The sequence below is a fragment of the Thamnophis sirtalis genome, unplaced genomic scaffold, assembly GCF_051295495.1.
Source record: "Thamnophis sirtalis isolate CommonGarterSnake01/CBP01778 unplaced genomic scaffold, rThaSir2_p1.2 scaffold_13, whole genome shotgun sequence".
Classification (NCBI taxonomy): Eukaryota; Metazoa; Chordata; class Lepidosauria; order Squamata; family Natricidae; genus Thamnophis; species Thamnophis sirtalis.
The window spans coordinates 16,940,242-16,967,596 of NW_028261393.1; the positions used below are offsets into that span (position 1 = coordinate 16,940,242).

Consider the following 27,355-nt stretch of genomic DNA (forward strand, 5'->3'; position numbering starts at 1 on the left):
GAAAGCTGGCAGGAGTTCACGAATGCTGACTATGTGATGTCCGGCCTAACTGCCCCACAATATTTGCTTAACAATGGTAAGTGGAACTGTCACAACTTTTGTAAGTTGACACAGTGACATTATGTTGTATTTTACAACCACATCATTTAGCAATTTAATCATTATTAAATGAAGACTAGCTATACCAGGGGTCAGCAATCCGTGGCTCTGGAGCCACAGGTGGCTCTTTCATCCCTCTGCTGTGGCTCCCTGTTGCCAATTGGCTCCACAATTGATAGGGCTTTCGGTTAGGACACAATTGATAGGGCTTTTGGTGAGGAAAAGGGACGCTGCGCTAGGAGGAGACTCTATGGTGGGGGAACCAGACTTCCAGTCAGCTCCAGAATTGAATGGGGGGCTTTTTTAAGGACCTTTGTGGCTCTTTGAGTGTTTAAGGTTGCCAACCCCTGAGCTATACTTAAGCAAACCTTGGCTTAGCACATGGGTGTCAAACTTGATCATGTCACATGATGTCAAGTGACGTATCATGACTTTTTTGCCTTTGTGGAGCCGGGGTGAGCATGGCCTGGTGGTGATGTATTTAGCCCACGGGCTGCCAATTTGACACCCCTGGCTTAGCATAAGGATCAGCAAGATCACTGAATTTAAAAAGAATGAGCACCAAAAAACAGTGTGCAAAGCAAAGATACCTGCTGTAGTGGCTGCCACAGTTAAGTCGGCCATATTGCTCCTTTTCTGGCAAGCTTGTCCGAGAGGAGGTGTTTAAATGTTTACGCTGTTCTTTGGTTTTCTGTAGCACTCGCTTATAAGAGAGTGTGCAAAGCCAGCAGAGTAACTTCCCATCTACCTGAAATGAAGGAAAACAACAGAGAAATGGCTTTTTATTAATAGATTTTGTCAACAGATTCATGTGCAGAGAGGAAACCAGGCTGCATATTATAGTATTGTGTGATATAAAACATAGTTTGCAGCTTAGAAATGTGCATCAAAAGGTCATTTCAGAGAAAACATGAATGCAAATTTGAATGTGGTTCCAAACAATTGAAAAATGTTGCCAAAACAGGATAGAAGAGGCATGTGAACCCAACAGGAATAAAGAAACAGGCTCACCCATCTTTCCCAATAAAACCATTCTGAAACCATCACCCCATTCTGAAAACCAATAAATTAAAAAAAAATTAAAAATAAAAAAATCTGCTATTTAATTCAGACCAACTCTTCAATTCCCACCTGAGGAAAATGATATTTTATTCAACTCACACCTTATTGGGGGAAAAAGCAATGCTTTCCCCTCTAAAAGCTGTAAAATTTGTTATTCATGATTTCAGTTTAGTCTTAATGACTGAGGTGCAGCTAGAAAAAATGGCTAGCACCAAAGTCACCTGCTGCCAGAATCCTGGCAGGTACATTTAAGTGTGCTTCACATCTACCTATAGTAAAGTAACCTTTCTATACAGGTAGCCCTTGACCCACAAACACAATTGAGCCCAAAATTTGTTAAGTGAATCATTTGTTAAGTGAGTTTATCCCCATTTTATGACCATTCTTGCCAGAGTTGATAAGCGAATCACTGCAGTTGATAAGTTATTAACCCAGTTGTCAAGTGAATCTGGCTTCCCCATTGACTTTGCTTGTCGGAAGTTCGCAAAAGTTGATCCCATGTCCCCGGGACACTGCGACCATCCATCGCAAACATGAACCAAATGGTTAAGTGTCTGGACTTTGATCATGTGGATGCCACAATGGTTGTAAGTGTGAAAAAGTGTCATAAATAACTTTCTTCAAAGCAGTTGTGACTTTGAACGGTCATTAAACAAACGGTTGCAAGTTGAGGACTACCCGTAGAAACATGAGCCCTTTTAGGTGTCATTTACGATGGGAGCCATCATCATAGGTGACCCCTGTGTATCATATGACCCCACGACACTGCAATGGTCATAAATATGAACCAGTTGTCTAAGCGTCTGAATTTTGACCATGTGACCATAGGGATGCTGTAATGGTCACAAGTGTGAAAAACAGTCACAAGTTAGTTTTTTCAGTGCCTCTGTAATTTTGAACAATCATTAACTGGACTGTTGTAAGTTGAGGACTACCTGAACTGGACATACATAGATACTCACTTTTTTCCTATCATCCTTCCTGTCGAAGGCACACTGTTGCTTACACTGTTCGCATGAATGGGGTGGCCCATATTTCTTCTCCGAGTTCGTACACCGCTGGCACTTGTTGCCAATAAATGCTGCAATTATGTTGCAGTACTGGCATGGTTTTGGCTTAAGTAATAAAGAAGATGAAACAAGGGGATTAGCATCACTTTGGAATATAATCCCCACCTGCTCAACTGCTCCTCACTATGCATTCCAAGCTTTTTTTCCAATGAAATAATTAAGTAAAAGTAGGGGGGGAGATGGAGGGACTGATAATGACACAAGTATTTAACTTCTCTATAGTTACTTTTCTTTGATCAACCATGGAAAATAATCCTCTTACATACTGAAACAGTATTATAGCCCTCACACAGCTTAATTTTTTTTTAAAGTCTTATTTTCTACTAAAATGTTTTAAACTTACAAAGCAAGAGTGCACCTTTAAAGATCTTTAGGCACTTGAAATGTTAAGAAATATACTTAAGAATGTAACTTCAATTAACACTCAAATGCCTTAGCTGGCTTACATGAAGACATTCTTGGTGACCACCTCAGTTGTTTAGCACTCACTGGGCCAGTGATGGAAAACATATATCAGCAGTCAGTCATTCTGAGCAACTCTCACTACAAGCTACATGAGCTATAATGGTTTACCAGAAATCACTAAGTGTTATACTATCTACTGTCATTGTATTTTTCAGCTTCAGGAACTTTGAAATATGTGGACTTCCAACTTCCAGGATTCCCCAGTCAGCATTCCACCTAGGGCAGGGGTGTCAAACTCAAGGCCTGGGGGCCAGAGATCTGGCCCCTGGGGTGCTTAGATCTGGCCCGCGGGCCACCCTAGAAATAGTAAACGTCAGGCCTATGGTGCCTTTGCCGGTGAAAATGGAGCTTGTGAGGACCGCCTGCCATTCCATTTTTGCTGGCAGAGGGTTGCAGGAGGCTGTCCCAGCCGAAAACAGTCTTTTTTCATTGGAAGAGCACTCAGCCAACGCACGTGCCCGCTGACACAAGTGACATCATGCTGGCCAGCCCCCCCCCCCCCCCCCCCAAGTCAAACACAACTTTGATGCAGCTCCCAATGACATCGAGTTTAACAACCCTGGCCTAGGGGAATCTACGGAGTTGAAATCCATGTATTTTAAAATAGCTGAGGTTGAGAAACATTGCACTACCAGGCTATCAACCCACTTCAGCTAACCCTTAGTTTGTTGAGAGTTGGGCAGCATACGAATTTAATAGCAATTTATAATAATACTACACATTTCTATGAATGACTTTTTCTCTGCTCTATTGCTACTTCTATTAGTGATTATTTTTTATTATCGGTAACCATTCCAAATTGCTGAAAGAAAAAAAAGAGTTTTAATACATACCGTCCCATAAAGTTTCACGTTCTGAGCACACTTCTTGCATATTGTATTGGTTTTACTATCAAAAGAAAAAAAAGAGTATTAAAAAAAATGAAACCGGGCAATGTGGCTTAGGTCCATGCAGCTATTCAGATTCCATCTCCAAAGGTTAGTTTAAGAAGGGGGGGGGTCAAACTCGTGTCATCACCGCCTCATCATGTGACGTATCACGACTTTTCCTCCCTTCACTAAAGCAGGCATGGGCGTGGACATCACATGATGCACCCGGACCATGGGCCATGGGTTTGACAGTCCTGTTTTAAGACATACAGGAGTGCAAATTTAGCATCTATTTGCAATCCCTTAAAGCGGCTGCATCATTCTCTTGGGATTGTGTAGCAACTGCAGAAAAAGATGAAGCTGCTTTAAGGGATGCAAATGGGTGAGCTATATCAATGTTCGAGATGAGTTACAAGAAGTAGCATTTTGGCAGCTATTGGGCTCCGGGCTGCACTTGTTTTTAATCCTGCTCTCCATTTTGCAGAAACAGCTACACTCTGCAAAGAGGGAGACCACGAAGTGTGTGTTGTCATTCCTGGGAATGCGATATTGTGCTCCACCGGAGAAGGAGATTGAGTTCACACCAAAAGTATTGGGGGGGATCTTTTGAAATTCTGCAAAGAGGTAAAAGACATCAATTTCTGTCATTAAGCTAGACTAGAACAACCAGTGATGCAGCCTCTCAAATTAATCAGATATTAAAACTTTTAAGGCATCATGTCTTTGCTGAGAAGCTCAAAAAGAAAGTTAAACAGATTTGCAAACTGAATTATGATAAAGAGACTGACCTGCTTGCTACAGAGCCAAAGAATCAAAGGTTTGCAAAAGCTGTTACTTCTAGGTGCGACTATGCAGAAAAATCAGACTACGCTCATAAAATCAATGAGCTGATTCATAAATCACCGAAAGCAGCCAGTTTGCAGCCAGGGCTTTGTTCACCATAAAGATCTCTAGCAAATGAGGACATTAAAGGTAAAGGTTACCCTCGCACATATGTGCTAGTCGTTCCCGACTCTAGGGGATGGTGTTCATCTCCGTTTCAAAGCCAAAGAGCCAGTGCTGTCCAAAGACTCCATTGTCATGTGGCCAGCATGATTAAATGCCGAAGGCACACGGAACGCTGTTACCTTCCCTCCAAAGGGAGTTCCTATTTTTTCTACTTGCATTTTTACATGCTTTCAAATTGCTAGGTTGGCAGAAGCTGGGACAAGTAACGGGAGCTCACTCCGTTATGCAGTGCTAAGGATTTGAACTGCCAAACTGCTGACCTTTCTGATTGACAAGCTCAGTGTCTTAGCCACTCCTCCTAAAATGAGGATTATCCTGGTTTTTCTTTCTTTCTTGGAAAGCTATTTCTTGTAACTTATATAAACCGGGTTTCAAACATCAAATAAGTGAATTCTTGTAACACCTGTTCAGTGTTCAAATGCCTTGGAATATTTTTAATTTTTATTTCTGTTATCTCTTATTTTAAGACATGGACTGATGTACAGGTTTTAAAATAAAAGTTACAAACTCTAATGTCAGTTGATGTAAAAGAATTTTGATTTAAACAAAGGTAATTTTTAAAAAGGGATTCCAAATAGATGCTAAGCACCTTTAGGAGTTTATAGCTGAACAGCTGCACAGCCCCAATGTATACTGATTAAATAGAGAAGGCAAAATTGTGGCTTTCACATTGTTTTATCTTATATAAAACATATCCATTTCCAGTTGGTTAGATTTCATTTTTCATTATCCCTTAATAATTATGAATACATCATGGGCTACATCTGGGAATCCACAGGTTTAGTGCCCTTCATTATATGGTTGTTGATGACTTATGCCTGAGGTCCAGTTTTTAGGTGTAAAAGTGTAAATATTCTCCCAATTTAAGAACTCAATACAAAGAGAAGGCATTGCGTGTTGAAGTATTCATATTTAAATTAACTGAAGCTGCTAAAAGTTCCCAAAATTACTATCTACAGCATACAGCAATCCTATCACAAAAGTAATTCCTTCTTAAATCAATATAACTGAAGTAGCAATCCATAATCCCTTTCCCAAGAAGTCCCACTGAACTCATTCAGTGACGCATTCTTCTAAACAACAGAGCTGAATTACTGCAAAATCTCCATTTACAGTCAGTCCTTGCCTTACAACCATTCAGTGACCTTTTGAAGTTACAACAGGCCTGAAAAAAGTGATTTACAGCAAGTGCTCATTCTTGTATCTATTGCAGCATTCCCAAGGTCACACTATTTGGGCACTTGGCAAATATTTACAACAGTTACAGTGTCCTGGGGTGAAATGATTGGGATTTATGACTTTTGCAATCATCTTCCTGGAAGTTAATGGGGGAAGCAGGATTTGCTTAACGACCTCCTGATCCACTTAACAGGCAAGTCATAAAATCCAGGGTGATTTACTTAACAAAGATCTTGCTTAGCAATGGAAATTCTGGTCTCAATTGCGGTTTAAGTCAAGGACTAACTATCTTTACAAATTACTGTAATCTTGCTGGCTGCCATTGTTCGTAGAGTTCAAGCATACAGATATGGTAGGTTTTAATTCCCTTCTGGCCAAAATCTGGGGTTCAAATCACAATAGCAATTTGGCATATTGAATGTACAGAGCTGCCATAAAAAAATCCCCATCTGACTTCATTGAGGATGCAGCCATATATATGGGAATCCCAATCCTAAAGTTACTGCCAATGCTAGTTGAACTTCCATAAAGTTGGAGCTGACACTAACAGCATCCCAGGGAGCTACTAAAGGAAGGGATGAGTTGTTCTAGAGTCATGACTAGTGTTACAGTTGCAGTGGAGCAATAGAGAAGAAAATATTTCAATTTAATTTTTTCATAACAGCTATCATACATGCAATGTTCCCTCTAAGGTCATTTGCCGGACACAGACCGCACTCTCTGCACTCTGTAGAACGGCCACGGAATTGTGAATGAAACCCCCTCCAGCTAAACAGGAGTCTTGAACAACATTTTTTTTTAAGTTTGGGCGAAATCGGTGCGATTTATTATGCGGTTGCACATGGGTGGCACCTCCTGATTCTCCGCGCTTCGGACCTGTCAACAAAGCCTTTCCACATCCTGCGCCGGGGGACTTGCTTGTGTGCAAGCTGGCGCCCCAAATGGGGCTGGGTCCGGTCGTCTCCTCCCCGCCTTTCCCTCCCTTTTTATGCCCTGTCTCGGACATGCAGGCGCGCATGCTGTGGATTCGCTTGCTTAGACGCCGAGGCTGCTGCGTGCTTAGCTGCGTGCGTATCTCCTCCTGTTTCTTCCCCTCCCTCTTGGTGCAGCGGGCTAACGCCAGCGAAAGGAGTGGGGAGGGCGGCATGGCACAACTGGGTAAATTATAAACCACAGATTTTAATCCTGTTTAATTTTAATGGTATCAAATTTAGCTATAAAGTGGCCTTACCTACTTTTTTTTTTCCTGGGCCTGCTAAATTCTGGTCCCCGGTGATACAATGAGTTAAATGCATTCTGGCCTGGATTTCCTATTGTGCAATTTGTGTCATGGATTTAATCATTTTAAATTCCATAAAATGCTAGTACACATCCTTTCTGCCAAGAGATCAGAAAAAACAATGCTGGAATCTTCTGATATTTAAATGATTTATAATGTTGTTTAGATATATAATTTGGATTACATTTGAAAGCTATGCATTGATTAAATACTATGGAATACAATCCTACTGCAGTTCTTTCTTTTTTGGTTTTAGAAAAGGATAATTCCCTTTTTAGTCAGGCTTTTTGAATTAGATTATGGTGATAACACCAGTTTTTAAGTAGATTTCAATTAAAATAAATCTGTTAGCTGCTTTGAATGCCTTGGAGATGAAAAGATGGGGTACAAAACTGAAATAATAAAAAATTCGTACATTCATTTTGAAAAATAAATGCAATACTTGATTAATTTCATATCTTTATTTAAAATAGTTTTGACATGGCATATGATTTTATTGACTCAGTTCGAAATGATGTGGATGTTGTATCTGATTCTGAAGTATGTATATTCTTAAATAACATAACATATAGCACATAGTCCAAACTTGCTAGACTATTTAATTGATCGTTACTTTAAAAGGGGAGAGTTTCATGATAAATTATTTTATTACATTTATTTTGCATTTATATATTATATTTATATTCCACATTATATATTTGTATTGTTATTTTAGTGTTTATTGTCAATTTTGATAAATATATTGATATATCAATACTGATTTTAGTCATACTAAATAACAATTATTGCTATTAGTTATCAGATTAAATATTTACAGTTTTTAATATTGAGTTAGTCATATTTTAGAATAATAGGATTATATTTTAAGATGATAAATGGCAAAATCTAATTCAAATGTGATGGGTTGCATTCTAAAGGAATGTGAGAGGACAGGTTGCCTGCAAAATGCCAGGACCCAGGCTGTTGGTGCCATGTCTCTCTCTAGCCAGTCTAACAATGTAAAAGCTAAGCAGAGGCACTTTTTCCCCCCCAGTGTGAGTGGAAAAGTATAGTGTTTGAGTGGCACATTTTCATGCCTGGCATTCATCAGGCTGAAACCTCGCTCGCAATCGGTGCTTGACGCTTGGAATGTTGTGCAAATGTCCAGCAGACGTGACAGCAGTTCAAACTGTTGCTCTCTTAGGTGCTCAGGCATGAAACTGTGCTCCTCTATACTTTTATAACACTATACTTTTCTGCTCACACTGAAAAAAAATTAGAGGGAACATTGCGTATGTGGATAGAAGGCAAGCAGTACTTCCCGTACTTCTTCTCTTGGAAGTGCTATCTCTTTCAGCGGAATTTATCTCTAAACTGCTATAAACATAATTTAGAACACTAGTGTGAGGTATCTGTTCTTCTGCCGGCTGAACATTAACAAGTCATAAAACATTTAGAACTATTTACTGGTATTCAAAACACATTGGAAATAAAAGAAGAGAACATCGTAAAAAAGTTTTTGTGTGGAAAACATCAGATGTTTTCCATACAAACATAACCCCCGCCCATGTCATTTCATGTTACTACTTCTTAATAATTTATCATATGCAATATTTACCTCTCCTGCTGGAATTCAGTTCTACAATAGGTACATTTAACCATTGGGTGTGCAATTCGACATTCCTAAAGAAGAAAGGATGGGTTAAAAAGACTAGAAATGTATACAAATTCCCAGAGAAAAGCATCAGCAGGACCAAGGAAATTTTACTGTAAATAGCATAGATAATGTCCCATATATCTTAAATCAATGGATTGCTTGAATTTAGCTGTTATTAAGAATAATAAAGGCTCTCCCTAGGAAGCAGTTTATAGTGAAATTTATGGTTCTTACACAGCTGCTCTTGATCATAATCAGTACCTTAGATTAGAAGAAACAATGGACATTTACTATAAACTTCACTAGGTATCACATAGCATAGAAAGCTGCATTGAACTCTAAGCAAGAGTACAAAGAATAAGAAAATCACTGAAGCAACATAACATAATAATATCCAATGCAATTTAATGATTCACTTAAAATCCTGTTTTGCCCCCAAGAATTCTGAAATAGTAATCTTCCCTCTAATCAACCATTATTTTCCCCCATCCTTAAACTGTCCTCCTGGAGCCTTTTCTCCTTCAGTTTAATTTAATCCAGAACATCAGACATTATTGTTCTTCTTACTCTTATCTAACTGGTTTTAACCTCTGCAGGATATTTATCTACAGTATTAATTTTATTGCCTAGATCTTATGACTGTATAGACTGTATTGTACACCAGTTTCAAACAGGAACAATTTAGTACAAGGATGGTATACAAAAAGGTAATAACTCGCAATGACTATACCCCAAATCTAATTTAACAAGCACCATTCAGAATTTATTTTGCTGGATAACACAACTTAATTAAATCAGTGGCTAATGAACAATAAGTGCATGGAGGAATAGCTAAACTATTAAATGGTCATAGGGTTAAAACCACAAAGAATCTGTTCATTCAATTCCAAATTACCATTCCAAGGTAATCTCTCATCATCCATGGCCCAAATAATCAATTTTTTTTTTAGAAATAAGTACCGTATTTTTTGGAGTATAAGATGCACCTTTTTTCCTCAAAAAAGAGGCTGAAAATCTGGATACGTCTTATACATTGAATACAGCATTTTTTTGCCTCCCAAAGCACCGCTCCCTTCACAAAAATGGCCATGCCTGTATGAGGCTTTCAGAGAGCTCCTGAGGGCTGGAGAGGGCAGAAATGAGCAAAAAACTGTTTTTGCTCCCCCAGCCGCACTTTATAAGCCCCCATAAGGCTATGCGTGCAATTTTTTTGACAAAAAATGGGCCATTTTTTCCTCATTTTTGGCCCCCCGCTCCCCCGGGAGCACTCTGCAAGCCGCCCCCCAAGGCTATTCATGCCTTTTATTTGAGAAAAACGGGCCCGTTTTCATAAAAAACGGGCCGTTTTGGGGAGGTTTGCAGTGCAAAAACTTTTTTTTTCCTTTCGGAAAGCTCTTTAGAGTGATTGATGAGAATTACACTGATCAAGTGCTGTGCCAGCAGAAACAAGGTTTTAGGTGCTGCAGGTTGTCAGTGATTTCCTTCTCCAGCACATAGATAAATACACCTGGAAACATCTATCTACCTCCCTACTCTCTCTCTCTCCCTACCTACTGTATTTCTCTCTCTCCCCCCTCCCTCCCTACTCTCCTTCTCTCCCTACTCTCTCTCTACCACACCTACCTATTGTATTTCTCTCTCTCTCCCTCTCTACTTTCTTTAAAAAAAAACTGCCTCTTCAAAACCTTGGTGCGTCTTATACTCCGAAAAATACGGTATTGTTGAAATTAGTGGAATCTATTCACAGGTAAATACATATATTTATGAATTATGAGGGCAATTTTCTCACTAGTAAGTTATATTGCTATTTCACACCATTAAGGTGATTTTTTTTTAAAAAAAACCCATCTTCCTGATTATTATATGGGCACAATGATGGTTGGACAGGAGTGTCAAACTGGTGGCCAGCGGGCTGAATGCACCACGTGCGGACCACGTCCATTCATCTCTGCAAAGGAAAAAACATCATATGTCACGTGATGCCACAGGTTTGATGCCTGGGCTCTAGAAAAGGTTAGAAATCAGCACTGGGGCACTGGCCTTAGTTTCAGGACACCCTTCATCTCCTTTTCAATACATTTCCTCCTTAGAGATATGAAACCTGGAGAACCAGTGTAGCACAGCAGTCATATGAAGCTGATTTCACATATCATTAAATCATGCTTTCATTAACCAGAATTTGTTGAATCAACTATAATTAGCTAGGTGTGTACAGTACTAATCTACAAGCCATTATGACTGGTTGACAAGAATGGTTAAATTTAAGATAAATCTCAGTACAGTTCCATACAGCTTTCCTACACCTGATGCCCTCGAAATATGCTGGATTTCAGCTCTCCAAAATGAAGCTAGGACATATTAGGGAAGGACAGTAGTGGAGAAGGCTGATGTAATGAGTCACATTATCCAACTGTGGAGGCTTAGACTACTCACTGGTAATGTTTACACAATACACAATCAGGTCACACTTAACCAGTTCCGATGGGGAGTTGTATCAGTCTAGGTCATCAAAGAAAAACCAGAAGGAATCAATAGCACCTTTTCTGATTTACATATTTTATGTGTTGGGAGGAAAATCCCTCTGGTTCAGTTCCAAGCTGGGAGAGAGACATTGGAAACATGGAGGCTGATTGGAAAGATGGTTTATTGATGAAGCAAAATCACATGTGATTCTGGGCAGCTGACAAAATGGGTGGATTTTTATACCTTCTTTGGGTTTTGTAGTTGAGCTTCCTGTGCCAAAACATGCCTTTTAATATTCTATTGTTTGTCAGATTCCTATGGGGGTCATGTAGGGGTGATGTTGCTGGCTCTATAGGCAAAAGAAAAAATGCAAATCCTAGGTGTTTGTCTGAGCTAATTTTTTCAACCTTTTGTTTGTTGCTTATCTGAGTTTCTCTCTTGACCCAGTCTTTGTGACTGGATTACCAAATCTGCATTTCTAAAAGGTGGTTTCCTCAGTTTCTGCTTGGGGCAGGAAAACTGGGGCTGGTTTCTGAATAGGCTGACCCAATCTTTCTTAATGTATAAAATATCTGCTGGGGGCTGTTAAGAAATACTGCTTTCTGTCTTTAAGAGCATGTTTTCTCCATTTCTTCTTTAGGAAAATATAATATTCTGGCTTTTTAATATTTCCCAAAACATTTCATTCTTCTGGGGGGAGGTGCTGATTTGCTACATATGTAAAGGCAAAAGCTTTCAAGAATAACAGTTTTCTTAATCAAATGCAACTCCCAAAAGCTTCTGCCTTTTAATAAAATCTGTTACTGTATCAGAAAAGATGCTACCAAATTCCTGATTTTCAAGTCAGATACAATACACTGATATAATGTATTAAACTTGATTGTGTTATTGATTTTTCAGCATTTAGTGTCCTGTACAAACAAAACAGGATTAAATCAACAACCAGGTTAAATGCATTGCCATAAACAGAGCTGGAACTGAAATTAAATAAGACGACATTTACTAAATTTTAAATTTTTTGCTAAGTTACATTAATAAAGGTTAACTTTATCCTACAAAACTGTGTGAATGAAATGGGGACAAACCTCATTGATACTCCCCTGATTGATTTTATTATGTTTTAATGCAATTGGCTTTAGGCGAATCAAAATCTGATTGTCCTGAACAGACAAGATACAGATGCAATAAATAAATATATACATACACCTTTACAGAACTATTTCCTCCTTCCTTCAGAATTCCCAATTATTATAATTAGCTTTAGATATATAAATAGAGTGGAGTACATATTGTTAGATATTTTTTTCCAGTCTTTTTATGAGACTCTAGAAAGAGTGCAGAGAAGAGCAACAAAGATGATTAGGGGACTGGAGGCTAAAACATATGAAGAACAGTTGCAGTATGTCTAGTTTAATGAAAAGGAGGACTAGGGGAGACATGATAGCAGTCTTCCAATATCTCAGGGGCTGCCACAAAGAAGAGGGAGTCAAGCTATTCTCCAAAGCACCTGAGGGCAGGACAAGAAGCAATGGGTGGAAACTAATCAAGGAGAGAAGCAACTTAGAACTGAGGAGGAATTTCTTGACAGATAAAACAATCAGTGGAACAACTTGCCTCCAGAAGTTATAAATGCTCCAACACTGGAGGTTTTTAAGAAGAGATTCTAACCATTTGTCTGAAATGGTATAGGGTTTCCTATCTAGGCAGAGGGTTGGACTAGAAGACCTTCCAACTCTACTTTTCTATTATTCTATTCTTATTCTATTTCTACTCTACTCATCTCATATAAATAAAAGCGGGATTTAAAAAAATAACAGTAAATACTACACTCAAAGTGGCGACCTACCCGATAGCCCTGCTCTTATTTTGCCCAGAACAACCACCCCGTGATCTGGGTTGGGTTGAGAGGGGGGGCGAGGATTGGCCCCAAGTCACCTCTTCAGATACCCATTTTTGCCTAACTAACAACAACCCTGTGAAGGGGGCCACCGCGCTGTTCGGTTTCAAAATTCGGGGCGGCAACGGACAGCGCAACCCCAAGAGCCCTCAGCCTCACCTCATCCCCAGCGGAAAGGATGGATTCGGTGGAGGGAATCGAACCTACATTCAAATTCAGGGCTTCTGCTCGCAAACCCGACACATTTCCCCTCCGCCGCCCCCTCCCCGGCTCACTCTTCGGCTTCCCCCGGTCCCACACACCCGGCCCTGACCTTACAGAGCTGCTGCCCCTGGCTGAGCGCTTCGAAGGAGAACCGCTGGTGGCACTTGGTACAAGCGTAAAGCGCCGCCATTCCGCCGCCTTCGTCAACAGGAGGAACAGCCTTCACCCAACCCGAGGTGATGTCCTTTTCCCTCCTCTCGACGTCATTGGCTAACGTCCAGGCCATTCAGCAGTTGGTAGGCGGGCGCTTCGGCCTTATCTTGAGGCTCATTGAGGCTCTCCGGACGTCACTCAGACGCGGGAGGCGGGGCGGCTTTGGGTGTTTGGGGAAACGGCAAGGGGGGAAAAAACACGAACTCCGCTCTGACGTCATAAAAGGGCGCCATCCGGAGGGAGGTGGTGGGGGAGATAAACATCAGGTGACCCGCGTGAGGTGTCTTTTACCATAGAGAGCAGGGAAGAAATGAGGCTAGAGTGCCTCACAGTCTGGTTCAAAGATAGATGCCGGAATAGTGGAGGAATTTCTGCCTCGAAAGGAACAAAATCTTGTGTTGCGTCGGAAGATCTTTCTCCCCTGCATTGTTCTTGCTCCTTCCGTGTTTTGGGCGTGCAGAAAGCGAGCCTTAGAATCACAGTCGTGGAAGGGACCTTAGAGCTCCTCTAGTCCACTCCCACCTGAACATTTTACTTAACATATGCCTTGAACATAGCCACTATTTGTTGCAAAACATAAATTCAAGCATAAACTCCAGATCTTAAGGCCAAATCTTATGTTATGAGCTACGTGTTTCTTAAGAAAAAGACGAGATCAGCCATATAATTCAAGTTTTTTTTTATTGATTTGCTTCAGATATTACACTATTATTTGTTTAGCCATGGTTTATAAATCTGCCATAATTGGCTAATTTTGCAATGTGCCAAATCACCGTAAGGTATAGTTTACAAACCACAATGGGAAGGCTAACAATATCAGTAACATAGTACTTGTATAGGACCTTCTGGTTGTTTTCATTAAAATGCAAAGGTACTAAAAAAAAGCTGCTTCATTAGAATTGATGGAGAATTATTAGCTTTTTGCATAGTAGCCACCTTAACAGTATTGTTCAGGGATCACAGTGCAAATAACTCAATTCCATCTACCCACATTTGTTTGCTACATGAAGTCTACTATGCTCTCGGAAATGGATTTTATGATAATTTAATATGTTTTCCCTTCCATTTTCTATCCCAGTAGTCTGAAGGGTTGTGATCTTACACAAGTGTGTGAATGGCTCTATTACCCACTGTTCAGTGGTCTCAATGATTCAAAAAGCTAGGGGGGAATGATAGGTTAAGATAAGTGCATACAGACACATGTTCAAACTTGAGTTTTTGCCTTGCAATGCAGTAGCATTTTGCAGCATGAATGGCGACTCAGCTGAGTGATCTGTAAAATGAGGACCTTTTGCTATGGAATTTTCTAATGCAATACAACCAGATGTCTTTTGCTGAACGTGACAGCCATTGTTGTTAGGCCAGGATTGGATAGGTGGCACTAGAAGTTACCCCGCAGTTGTTTTCCTTCATGGACATGAGAATGTAGCCATCATTGCCCCAATATGTAGACCAAGAGTTCTTAATGAGCCAGTAAGGTTCCCCCTGGAGGTCTCCATAGCCTACAGCTAGGACAGCATGATCTAACTCCATGGTTGCATTTCCTAGAAGAATAAGTGTGATAATTAACTTATCATCTTCTTTGACAACATATATATATATATATATATATATATATATATATATATATATATATATATATATATATATATATATATATATATATATATATATATATATATATATATATATATATATATATATATATATATATATATATATATAAAGAAATGACAGGTTTAAGGTATTTCTGATTTTTTTCCCCAGAGAGGTAGATTTTCACTTTCTCTATAGCTGTTCTTTTTGCTGTAAACCACAAGTCCCTAACTCAATAATCAAACCTGCCTTCGATTATCTTGATCCTTTCAGAAAAAGACTGTTTTGGTTAGAATGTAGAGATTGAGTTTGAGCAAATTTCATATTTTAATGAAATACAAGAGATTCACCATAAATCCTGAAGAGGCTTCAACTCCCAGCAATGCTGGCTGGGGAATTCTGGGAGTTGAAGTTCACCAGGCTTAAAGTTGTCAAGGTTGAAGACCCCTGTTCTAGAGGATCTAGCATAGCTGGTGTGGAACATTCCCTTCACTGTGCCCTTTAGTAAATTGTATAGCTGGCCACACCTAGCTGACACTCCTTTTGTCTACTGGCAACTCTCCCTTTTCTAAACAGAAGACAGCTCTTCTCCAGGACAACCATTCTTCTCACAGCAAGCTGATGAGATAACTCTCAAAATTCCCAAGGTGCCCACCAGCACAAAAGACAATGAGCATTCCTATCATTAAGAAACTCAATGGTTCAGTGCGTTGTTCCAACAGATTTGCTACATCCAGATCCCCGCTTGGGGAAAAGACCACAAACCAAGAAGCGAAAGAATACTCACCACAGTTGGGCTCATAATAGATGCCATTGGAGTAGAAGGCAAAGGACTTGTGGGAGGCATCGATGTTCACTGCGATGGGGCCATGCTTGTACAGAGCAGCTTTGAGGTCACTGATGTTTTGGGAGGTAATAGCTACGAAGCCGGTGATTGGTGCCATCAGCTCCGATTGGTTGTAGTGGCAGTAGCCATTCTGTGGGGGCAGAAGAGACAAAGTACCCCCGTTCACTTCACAGAAGGTACAATAATCTCAGCCACTAACATGCAGCTTGGTTATCAACCTAGGAGGCTACCAGTGTCAGGGTTCCAAGTAATAAACCCATTGCAAGCAAAATCTTTGAGGCAGGTGGGAACCCCAAAGAATAGCTTTGTTGGAAACAGCATATTGGCACACATCTGGTGAAAACCAACTCTGAAGGGCTCCTTGGGTTTCATCTAATTAAAAGAAAAACTTTTCCCTCAACCCCAAATGATCAGTCATATGGTCCAATCATGGCAGCCTCCTCAGGTCTGGTAACATCACTCCTCCTCCCTCCGGGCAGGTGTGAGAATGTCCTTGGTTCCCATGAGAAAGCATTTTATTTTGGCTACACAACCCCAGCTATCTCTAATCCCCCCTCCCTATTATTCGCTCCAGTGTGGCAACACTGAAGCCTCAAGATGGCTTCAGCCAGATCAGCTTCAGGGTTGACAACCAGATCAGGTTGCGCAGGGCCTTCCACACATATGCAGAGCATTAAAAACAGGACGTGATGATGTCCAGCCAGGTGGGCGGAGCCTCCCACCATTGCCACTACTGGTTTGCCCGAACCGGATAGAACCGGCTGAATTGCACCACTAACCTGACCCATGTATGGCCCATAAGCCTCAGCGGTGGCAATCCCTCCGTGCTTCATAATCCATTCAAATGCCTGTGGTTCCTGGCCCCCATCACAAGCACGGTTCCCAAAACCCCAAGAGCAATCAATCAGGATTTGCTGAGATAGTGGCGTAAGCACTCCTGTCTGCATGGAAAGAACAAAAGAGAACCTCTCTCTGGTTAGAAACCAACTATAGGCAGTCTTCAACTTACAGCAGTTCATTTAGTGACCATTCAAAGTTACAACGACATTTAAAAAAATGTTTCATGACCGATTTTCACACTTACACTTTGCAGCATCCCCATGGTCAGGTGATCAAAATTCAGATGCTTGGCAACTGACTCATATTTATGATTGTTGGTGTGACCCTAGGTCACGTGTTCTCCTCTTGCAACCTTCCGACAAGCAAAGTCAATGGGGATGCCCAATTCACTTAACAACCGTTGGCCATGCCTGCCTGTCCCCCACAAGGTCAATCACAGCCAGTGGTGGGTTGCAGGCGGTAGGCCCTGGTACGGGCATACCGGATCCTGCCCGGAGCACCGATACCATTCCAGTACGGTGCTCCGGAGGGCCCACCCGTCCACCCGCGCTCCTTACCTGTGCTTTAAGCTTTTGGCACTTCCACGAACACGCATGGTGCATACGGCGCCTGCGCCAAGGGCCAAGGTGGCGCAGTGGTTAAATGCAGCACTGCAGGCTACTGCTAGATCAGCAGGTCAGCGGTTCAAATCTCACCGGCTCAGGGTTGACTCAGCCTTCCATCCTTCCGAGGTGGGTAAAATGAGGACCCAGATTGTTGGGGGCAATATGCTGACTCTCTGTAAACCGCTTAGAGAGGCCTGATAGGCCTATGAAGCGGTATATAAGTCTACTGCTATTGCTATTGCGCGGTGCTCTGCCGAGCAGCTGGAGCATCTCGGAGGCTTGCGGAAGCGTCATTTGATGCTACAACACATGCGCACATTGTGCGTGTGCATGTAGGTGACTCCGGGGCTGTTCCAACCATAGCGGTTGGAACGGAATCCGGAACCCACCACTGATCACAGCCCTGATGTGGCCCTCAATGACATTGAGTTTACACCCCTGCACTGGACCAAACAGTAATCACTGTCAACAATTGATCATTGGTAGTCTCACCTTGAGAAAGAGGGCCCCTTCCAGAGCTCCTGTTGTGGCAAAACTCCAGCAGGATCCACACACAGCCTGGTCTTTAACAGGTGTCACGGCGCCTTTATTGGGAAGGATTGTCAAAATAACAATTAAGGATTCCAGCATTCCAGGTAACGCAGCATACAAAAGGCATTCGATTAGATGAAAATTCTCTGGGCTAAAACTTAAACCAAAGAATGGATTTTAATGGGTTGAAACCCAAAAGGAGGACTTAGATGGAACCATTCTGGTCTGTGGAAGATCCGAATTCTATTCCTCTGATAGACACAGGACTTTAGTTTCAGAGGGGGAAATCTGATGTCACAAATCCTCTTTTGCCCTAGCCTGCAGTTTCTTGTTTAACATTTTTTTATACTGGGTTGTAAAATAAAACAAGATACAAAATAGGAAAGTAAATAGGAAAAGGGTGGGGAGGAAGAGAGGGAAGAGAAGTGTGGGAGGATAAGGGGGGGGGGAAGGAAAAGAAACACCGACTTCCAACTCTCTCTGTTGCAGTAGAATAAGGCATTGACATCAAATCCCAAATTTTTGCTCTTTCATAACAATATGAACAAGACATTTCTACAAAGATCTATCAATCTAATTGGTAAAACCCAAGACCTAAATTTCATTCGTTTCCACTTCAAGCACAAAGTTCAGAAGTGGTTTCCACCAACCTGCACTTTTTTTTTGGACAGCCAAAGGAATCCCTAAGGACAGAATGTGGCAGTTACTTTCTGTGGAGTTGCTGTGTGGAACGTGAGCTGAGCAAAAGATACTTAGGTAAAGATAAAGGTTCCCCTTGCACATATGTGCGAGTCGTTCCCGACTCTAGGGGCCGGTACTCATCTCCCTTTCAAAGCTGAAGACCCAGCGCTGTCCGAAGACATCTCTGTGGTCATGTGGGCAACATGACTAAACGCCAAAGGTGCATGGAACGCTGTTACCTTCCCACCAAGGTGGTCCCTATTTTTCTACTTGCATTTTTTACGTGCTTTCAAACTGCTAGGTTGGCAGAAGCTGGGATAAGTAACGGGAGCTCACTTCGTTATGCGGCGCTAGGGATTCGAACTGCCGAACTGACGACCTTTTTGATCAACAAGCTCAGCGTCTTAGCCACTGAGCCACCGCGTCCTTCAAAAGACACTTAGGCATCATAATTACCGTAAAGCCTCCAGTCTAAGCTCTCTGGCAAGGGGAGACCACGGTAGCTGTCAGATGGGAACGCCCACCCTTTCCTGGGTTCCTCAGTCTGTAGCCTCCCCCTCATCACGGCCATCTCTTCCGGCGTTCGATCTGCCAAGTGGTTTAGGGCCAGTTTGAAGGAGAGATTGGCTCGGTTCTTGGAGTGGATGTACCTAGAAGGATATGGAGAAAGAGAAGATGATGCATTCTCATTTGAAGAAGAAAGAGGGTGGACAGTTGCCTGGACTGGACATATTTAACCTCATTAGTGTTCTTATTTCTGCCAAAAATCCTGCAGACTCTATTTAATTGCAGTTGGAGAGGGTTGTGAAGAGATAGTTATATGGTGGTTCTCCTGTTTTATTCTGAGGCAGATAAAACTGAAGCGAAACGGGCTTGTATAGCTGGCATACTATGTGTTTACTCTGCCCTACGCATGGAATTGTACAGAGATTGCCTTCCACGATTGTCTTCCAGGCTTTCTTTTAATACAGGGGTCCTCAAACTTTTTAAACAGGGGGCCAATTCACGGTCCCTCAGACTGTTGGGGCTCTCGACAGGCTGGGTAGGTGTGGCTAGGTGGACATGTGACTGGGTGGGCGTGGCTAGGTGGTCATGTGACTGGGTGGGAGTGCCCAATTTAGCAGTCCTTATAGCCTTTCACTTGGTAATGATTACTGATTACTGATCTAACCATGTTCTGATACTAGTTTATGGGTTAGCAAATCATTGGTGACTCTTAGCAGCCTACATAGTAGCAATCATTCCTGTCTCCAGTCAAAACAGCATATCTTGCTTGCAAGTCCTGCCTATTTCAGATTGGCCTTTTGAACAATACAGATTAAACTTTAATTTATTATGCTCCTGGGGGTGGAAATTAGGTTAGTGAAGGGATGTGGCTATCTTGGGTGGGGGGAGTGAGGGACTTCTGTTTGTGTGTTTGTGTGTGTGTGTCTCTCTCTAGGTGGGGCAATGTGGGTAGGGCAGCCTTGTGGTCCCACAGGGGCTGGATTAATGGCTTCAGTGGGGCGCATCCGGCCCATGGGCCGTAGTTTGAGGACCCCTGTTTTAATATGTTTTAAGGAGAAACTCTTGAGTTTCATTGAATTGATGCTAGGAGATGTTCCACTGGAAGCATCCATTCTGACTGAGTAGAAAACAGAAGCACTCAATTGGTACCAGTGAATAGAATACTAACTAAATATTTAAATGTGAATTAATTGCTGGAATCCAAGAGCCAAATGCCAGAGGTTGCGCCCCATCGATCCTGTTTGCCAGATAAAGGAGCTGACATGCTACATTTCTTTTTCCTGCATAAGATGAAGAAATATAAGAGAGCAGGCAGCCATATCAATCTTCTAAATAAATAAATTTACTGGTTTCGTCCTTCACAGTTAACTGTATTGTGGTTTGTTTATTTGGAGCTTAGCATGTAATTAATTAACATGTTATTTACTTGACATGTAATTGTTGAAGAAGCCACAGAAAAGCCCTCAAACTATTAGGTTTGATCTTGACCAATAAGAGGTCGATCCAGCCGCCTTTATTGTAGAACCTGCTTGGTGATCAAGTAGCCAAATCTGGAAAATTGTAGAATTCTAGCTAAGTTTTCCTGCTGTGCATCTGAGCTCTGGTGGCGCAATGGTTAGAATGCAGTACTGCAGGCTAATTCTGCTGACTGCCGGCTGCCTGCAATTTGGCAGTTCGAATCTCGCCAGCTCAAGGTTGACTCAGCCTTCCATCCTTCCAAGATCGGTAAAATGAGGACCCAGATTTTTGGGAGAAATATGCTGACTCTGTAAGCTGTTTAGAGAGGGCTGTAAATCAATGTAAAGTGGTATATAAGTCTAAGTGCTATTGCTATCTCTGCTGGTTCCTTTACCTCATATTGTGGATGAAGTTGTGTCGCCTGTGCTCTATCTCTTTTTTGTTCTTGTAGGTCTTTTGGAATTTTTTCTTGTAGTGATGAAACAGATGCTCATGGTGTTGTCTGACTTCTCCAGTTCTCCCAACGAATTCCTGCATTGGGTTGGCCAAGATCCTGTGTTCTGGTCCTAAGCTTGGCCAGTGTGCACACTTGATGCCTATGAGAAAGGAATCAGAAGATCAACCAAGAAAAACCATGTCTTTCCGAGTTCTCTGTTGTGTGCTATGTGCCAAGAAGACCAATATTAACAATATCGATATTGTTTCAAGATATTATAGTTAGTAGAATCTTGTGATTTCATTTTGACATCGCCATAGTCTGGTCATTGAGAAGGTGACCTTGAGAAGGAAGTGGGAAGACCTGGACCATGAATCACAGGCATTTAGGAAAGACTTCAGAATCTTTGGCTTGGAGGCAGGGGTGGGCTTCAAAAATTTAACAAGGGGTTTTCTGTCCGGTTGCTGGGTGGGTGTAAAGGTAAAGGTTCCCTTCGCACATATGTGCTAGTCGTTCCCAACTTTAGAGGGCGGTGCTCATCTCCATTTCAAAGCTGAAGAGCCAGCACTGTCCGAAGACGTTTCCATGGTCATGTGGCCGGCATGACTAAATGCCGAAGGCACATGGAACACTGTTACCTTGCCACCAAAGGTGGTTCCTATTTTTTCTACTTGCATCTTTTACATGCTTTCGAACTGCTAGGTTGGCAGAAGCTGGGACAAATCATGGGAGCTCACTTTTGTTACGCGGTGCTAGGGATTCAAACCGCCGAACTGCCAACCTTTCTGATCAACAAGCTCAGCGTCTTAGCCACTGAGCTTATCCTAATTTGGTGCTTTCCATATGTTTGGGGCTTCAGCGTCTAGAGTTTCCATTCACCTGGAGACAGCTGGGTCAGGGAAATTGACTCGACTGGAGGAAGTTGACCAATGCAATGGATCAGGAAGAGGAGGCCAGATACTGACAATATTCCAGAAAATGTTTTTGTCCTTACTTACCAGGAGGGAGATTAAAGATGCTGGGTGAGAAACTGTGAGAGTAGCTGGTATAATCTATTTCATACTTGTCATAGTGGGAGCCCAGGAGAGTGTTGTAGCCTTTCATTTCATAATGGACTGGCAAAGGCCCATCGGAACCATCTGTCACCCACAGCTTGTAGGTGTTCTTCTTCTTACCCCAATAGGAGACACTCTCTAAGACTGTGCAATTCTGTCCATTGTAATGCTCGTGTTGTACATGCTAGTGTAAGAGAGAAGAATAGGAGTAAGGTTTGCCAGTACATTAATGGAAGGGTCAGTTAAAAGATACCGTATTTTTCCGAAGTATAAGATGCACTGGAGTATAAGACGCAGCAAGGTTTTGAAGAAGAATTTTTTTAAAAAAAAGGTTTTGCACTCTGCAAACCTCCCCAAAATGGCCCTTTTTTGCGAAAATGCCCCCCTTTTAAAAAAGGGCAATGAATAGTCCTTAGGAGGCTTGTAGAGTGCTTCTGGGGAGGGGGGCTCCCAAAACAAGCAAAAAAAAGGGCATGGATAGCCTTTAGGAAGCTTATAGAGTGCTGCTGGGGGTTGGGGGGGGCAAAAATGGCCCATTTTTCACTCATTTCTGCCCTCCCCAGTCCCCAGGAGCACTCTGAAAGCCTCCTAAAGGCTATGCATGACCATTTTGGTGAAGGGATGGAGTTTCGGGAGGCAAAAATGCTGTATTCAGTGTATAAGATGCACCCAGATTTTCAGCTTCTATTTTGAGGGAAAAAGATGTGTCTTATATTCTGAAAAATACAGTAATATAGGTTGCTGTTCAGCACAAGTATTTAATCTCTACACCAAGGGCGTCAAACTCAAGGCCCAGGGGCCGGATCTGGCCCGTGGGGTACTTAGATTCGGCTTGCGGGGCCACTCTGGAAACAGCAAAGGACTGGTCTGCGGTGCCTCTGTCAGCAAAAATGGAGCTTGGGGCGCGTGCCTGGGCTTGGTTTTTACTGGCAGGGGGCTGCAGGAGGCCATTGCAGCCGAAAATGGGGCCGGGGGGGGGGGCTGTGTGCAGTCCCCCCAAGCTCTGCTTTCGCTGGCAGAGGGCTAGCAAAACAAACTAAAAAAACAAAAATAAAAGGAGAAATATTTCCCCTTTTACATTTGAGCATTCAAGAAGGGGCAGGAAAGGAGAAAGGGAAAGAGAAAGAGGAAAGAGAAAGAAAAAGAAGGAAAGAGAACAAGGAAGGAAAAATAAGGAAGGAGGTGAAGGAAGAAGAAAGGAGAATGAAGAGGGAAGGAAAGAGAAGGAAGGGAAAAAGGAAGGAAGGAAGGAAGGAAGGAAGGAAGGAAGGAAGGAAGGAAGGAAGGAAGGATATTATAATGACAGTGAGGGAGGATCTGAAGACAGTCCTGCCTTAGCACTTGGCCACAACAGGTGCCCCCTGATATGAGTGACCTTGAGCTGGCCGCACCCACCCCGGCCACCCAAGGTCAAACACAACCCTCAATGAAATTTGAGTTTGACACCCCTGCTCTACACAATATGTGTGGCTTTGTACTGCAAACTTTTCAGTGCAACTATGGATAACTATACATAGTTGCAATTGACTTCAATATTCCAAAGTCAGCAGGTGTATAGACACTGCAGCCACTAATTCATGATTTAAAAAAAATATTTTAAGAAGTTTTCCCCATTTAAATGAGATGTACATACCTCAGCCAGATTTATTAGAAATGTCATGGTAAGTAGGAGACACATTCACTCATCTCTCCCATTTGGGGAAGCAGCTCATGTTAGATGTCACTGTTTTCACAGTTCATTGACAAACTATGATGGGGGGGGGAACCTATGCAGATGAACACTGAGATGGTGGGACATAAAAGCAAATGAAGAGATCTAGCCATGATTTTTGGTGCATGCCTTAATTACAGTTAACATAATTCAGGTTTGATGTGACACACGAAGAACTCAGAGAGATGAGGAGATGGACAAAAAAAGCCTCACCTGGAAGTCTGTTAAGTTAGGAAACACGCTTTGAGGTGTAACGGGATTCTCAGACGTCCCATTGATCTGAAAACATTCCTTAAAATTGACTTCCGTTTCAGTAGTTTCTGGGGTTACTTTGAAGCTGGCTCCAAAAGGTTTTACGTAGCTTAACTGGTAAGTGATAACTTGGCCTGGAGAAAAGGGAAAAACAGAATTAGACCAAATATTTGATTGCCTCTGACAATATGGACAACCATTTAAATACGAGCCAGCCATGTGTAACAGCTGCCAAAAAAGCCAACACCACTTTGTAAGGCCTTGGTAAGGGTACACTGAACACTGCATTCAGTTTTGGTCACCACGATGTAAAAAAGATGCTGAGACTCTAGGAAGAGTGCAGAGAAGAGCAACAAAGATGATTAGGGGACTGGAGGCTAAAACATACAAAGAATGGTTGCAGGAACTGGGTATGTCTAGTTTAATGAAAAGAAGGACTAGGGGTGACATGATAGCAGTCTTCCAATATCTCAGGGGTTGCCATAAAGAAGAGGGAGTCAAGCTATTCTCCAAAGCACCTGAGGGTAGGACAAGAAGCAATGGGTGGAAACTAATCAAGGAGAGAAGTAACTTAGAACTAAGGAGAAATTTCCTGATAGAACAATCAATCAGTGGAACAACTTGCCTCCAGAAGTTGTGAAGGCTCCAACAATGGAAGTTTTTAAGATGATGTTGGATAACCATTTGTCTGAAGTGGTGTAGGGTTTCCTGCCTAAGCAGGGGGTTGGACTAGAAGACCTCTGAGGTCCTTTCCAAGTCTGTTATTCTATTCCTATTCCTATTCCTATTCCTATTCCTATTCCTATTCCTATTCCTATTCCTATTCCTATACCTATTCCTATTCCTATTCCTATTCCTATTCCATTCCATTCCACTCCACTCCATTCCATTCTACCCTACCCTACCCAACTCTACCCTATCCCTTTCTTATTTCATTAGGATAATTGTGGCTGGCTCTGGTGCCCTCTAGGTGTGCTGGGACCACAACTCCCGACATTTCCAGAAGACTCTTGGCTGTCAGAGTGTGTTAGTGTAGGCAGTGCATTCAAATGATCTCTATAAGAGAACACATGTGGCATGCGTGTGAGGAGAACAGTTGGGGAGGAAAAATAGGTCAGTGGCGGAGTACATGCTTTGGAGAAAGGCTCGGGGCCAGAGCCTGGGAGCTAACTTACATCACAGAATTCCAGTACAAATTTAAAAAGTAATGGGGTAAGTACAGTATCTCTAACTACCTTCTTTCCTTGGAGATAAGATGGAATATAAAATAAAAGTGATGATGATGATGATGATGATGATGATGATGATAGAAACATTTATCTGAAAGGCACCCCAGAAAGCAAAGCAGATAATAGGTGTCTTTACCAGCTCTGTTCAACTTAGTACAGCTGTGAAATTGTGCAATTGAAACTCAACACATCTGGGCAGTCCAAGATACAGAATACAAAATAAGTTGGAAGAGACCTTCGAGGTCTTCTAGTCCAACCCCCTGCTCAAGCAGGAGACCCTATACCAGTCTGCACAAATGGCTATCCAATCCCTTCTTAAAATCCACCAGTGATGGAGCACCCATAACTTCTGGAGGTAAGCCGTTCCATTGATAAATTTCACTGTCAGGATATTTCTCCTTAGTTCTAGATTGGACCTCTCTTTAATGATCTTGCACCTGTCACTTCTGCTCCTGCCCTCAACTGCTTTGAAGAATAGGTTAACCTCTTCTTCTCTTGACAGCCCCTCACATATTGGAAGACTGCTATCACGTCATCCCAACACTTCTCTCCAGAGGTGGGTTGCTCCCAGTTCGGCCTGGATCGGGTGAACCAGTAGTAGTGGTGGCGGGAGGCTCCACTGACCCACCTGGATGCTTCTGCACATGTGCAGAAATTTTGCATGTGCGCATGAGCGCGCACAAGTAAACGAATAGTAAAAAAAATTGGAAACCCACCACTGCTTCTCTCTGTTTAGACTACACATATTTAGTGCCTGCAGAAATGCAGTTTGTATGTTTGGGCATGCAGCCTTACTTTAGATCAATTCTTTCTCCTTGAAGCGCTATCTACATTCATGGTGAAAATGCCATAAAAGGTTTTCACTGGGTGATCCCACCCCCATGGTATCAAACATGGATTACCGTCATAATACTGAATCCGACTTTTCCCTCCAGTCTTGTTGAACCAGGCTTCAAACGGCTCTTCTATTTCAGCATAAGGCAGTTTAAGTATCCCTGGGGAAAAAAGAGGCAAACTCACAAAACAAGCAACAACAGAAAATATTGACTGAGATCCCTTTTATTCTGAACAGTTCCACCACTAGATCTTTGCAGACCACTTCTTTGTGAATCGTGTAATGTTCTCACGTTACCTGTAACATGATAGACATCCCCTAACATGGGAAGCATCTGCAATTGTTTGGGTAACTCTGCACCATTCACCACTGAAATGCAAAAACCAAAAGGATAGCCAAATATAATTGAATTTAAGAGTAGAGTAGAGTAGAATAGAGTAGAGTAGTAGAGTAGAATTGAATTGAATTAATATAATTAATATAATATAATACATCACATCACAACACAACATAATATAATATAACATAATACAATATCACACCTGACAAATGGAAAATCAATAAAGTTTCACAAACTTTAAAAATGGACTGGGATCTACAAAATCTGAAGTGGCCATAAACAAAATATTACTTTTTATTTGTTGATGTTTGATTTAAGAAAATTAAGAGAGCTACTATACCTCCCCAGAAACTGAAAGATCACATAATAATACACATAATAATACAATAATATCTTATGATGTTATCTTTAACACCATAAAACAACTTCTTCCTATCCTAGGTCATTGGGAAGAACTCGATAGGTGGATAAAAATGCCCCATCCAGTTTAAATATCTGGCTGACCGTGTGACCCACCATAATAATAAGCAGTTAAGATCAACTTACCAAGGAAACAGGTTGCCCATGTTAGCAGAAGCAGTTTTTCCATTCTTGTCCCAGGCCAGACTCTCTACTACTGGGAGGCACGGAAAGCAAGGGTCTTATAAAGCCAGCCATGCTCAGCTAACCAATGGATAAACTAGGACCTCCCAAATGGGTGGGATTAAAAATGCAATGGCTTGCAAGAATTGCATGGAACAGTCTCTGATCTGATTCGCTGCATGCTGGCTGGCAAGAAAAATATCCAATCATACGCCAAGATAGTTGATTGTTAATTTATTCTTGGGAGTCAGTATTGGGAAAATGAGCTGAATAGGCAACTCTGAAGCCTGTAACATCTCCATCAATTGCATAAAAGCTGGAATTATTATTCCCAAACTTTCTATTCTGGCTATTCTGCCAGCAAACATCTATCCATCCATCTATTCATCCATCTATCCACCCAACT

At 41.8% G+C, this 27,355-nt stretch overlaps 2 protein-coding genes across 3 annotated transcripts in view; both read right to left on the reverse strand.

Annotated features, from left to right (window-relative positions):
* The window catches only part of FAM76A (family with sequence similarity 76 member A), a 30,780-nt gene extending 17,295 nt beyond the window's left edge, over positions 1–13,485 (reverse strand). Inside the window, exons 1-5 of one of the 2 annotated variants that reach the window (XM_014074802.2) lie at positions 13,341–13,485; positions 8,629–8,693; positions 3,530–3,584; positions 2,124–2,276; positions 690–847 (exon numbers count right to left, since the gene is read on the reverse strand). In XM_014074802.2, coding sequence (XP_013930277.1) covers positions 690–847; positions 2,124–2,276; positions 3,530–3,584; positions 8,629–8,693; positions 13,341–13,421 — 512 coding nt within the window. In that variant the 5' untranslated portion in view covers positions 13,422–13,485. The remainder of the gene's footprint in view (positions 1–689; positions 848–2,123; positions 2,277–3,529; positions 3,585–8,628; positions 8,694–13,340) is intronic. The other variant, XM_087727830.1, reaches the window with a different exon arrangement.
* A 749-nt stretch (positions 13,486–14,234) lies between these two features.
* On the reverse strand, positions 14,235–26,986 carry LOC106555873 (digestive cysteine proteinase 2). Its single transcript, XM_087727052.1, has 11 exons — positions 26,914–26,986; positions 26,325–26,396; positions 26,095–26,187; positions 23,925–24,097; positions 21,944–22,184; positions 20,904–21,105; positions 19,001–19,194; positions 17,825–17,916; positions 16,667–16,828; positions 15,828–16,017; positions 14,235–14,988 (listed from the first exon to the last, which is right to left on the reverse strand). Exons 1-11 carry the CDS (start codon positions 26,954–26,956, stop codon positions 14,801–14,803), a joined length of 1,650 nt encoding a protein of 549 aa, XP_087583178.1. The 5' UTR covers positions 26,957–26,986; the 3' UTR covers positions 14,235–14,800.
* Between the last annotated feature and the right edge of the window lie 369 nt (positions 26,987–27,355).

Coding starts and splice junctions, on each gene's coding strand:
- LOC106555873 (XM_087727052.1), bottom strand. CDS start 26,956: ATGGAAAAACTGCTTCTGCTAACATGGGCAACCTGTTTCCTTG. Junction 26,397..26,913: donor ATGGGCAACCTGTTTCCTTG/GTAAGTTGATCT, acceptor TTTGCATTTCAG/TGGTGAATGGTGCAGAGTTA. Junction 16,829..17,824: donor AAGGGGCCCTCTTTCTCAAG/GTGAGACTACCA, acceptor CTTTCCATGCAG/ACAGGAGTGCTTACGCCACT.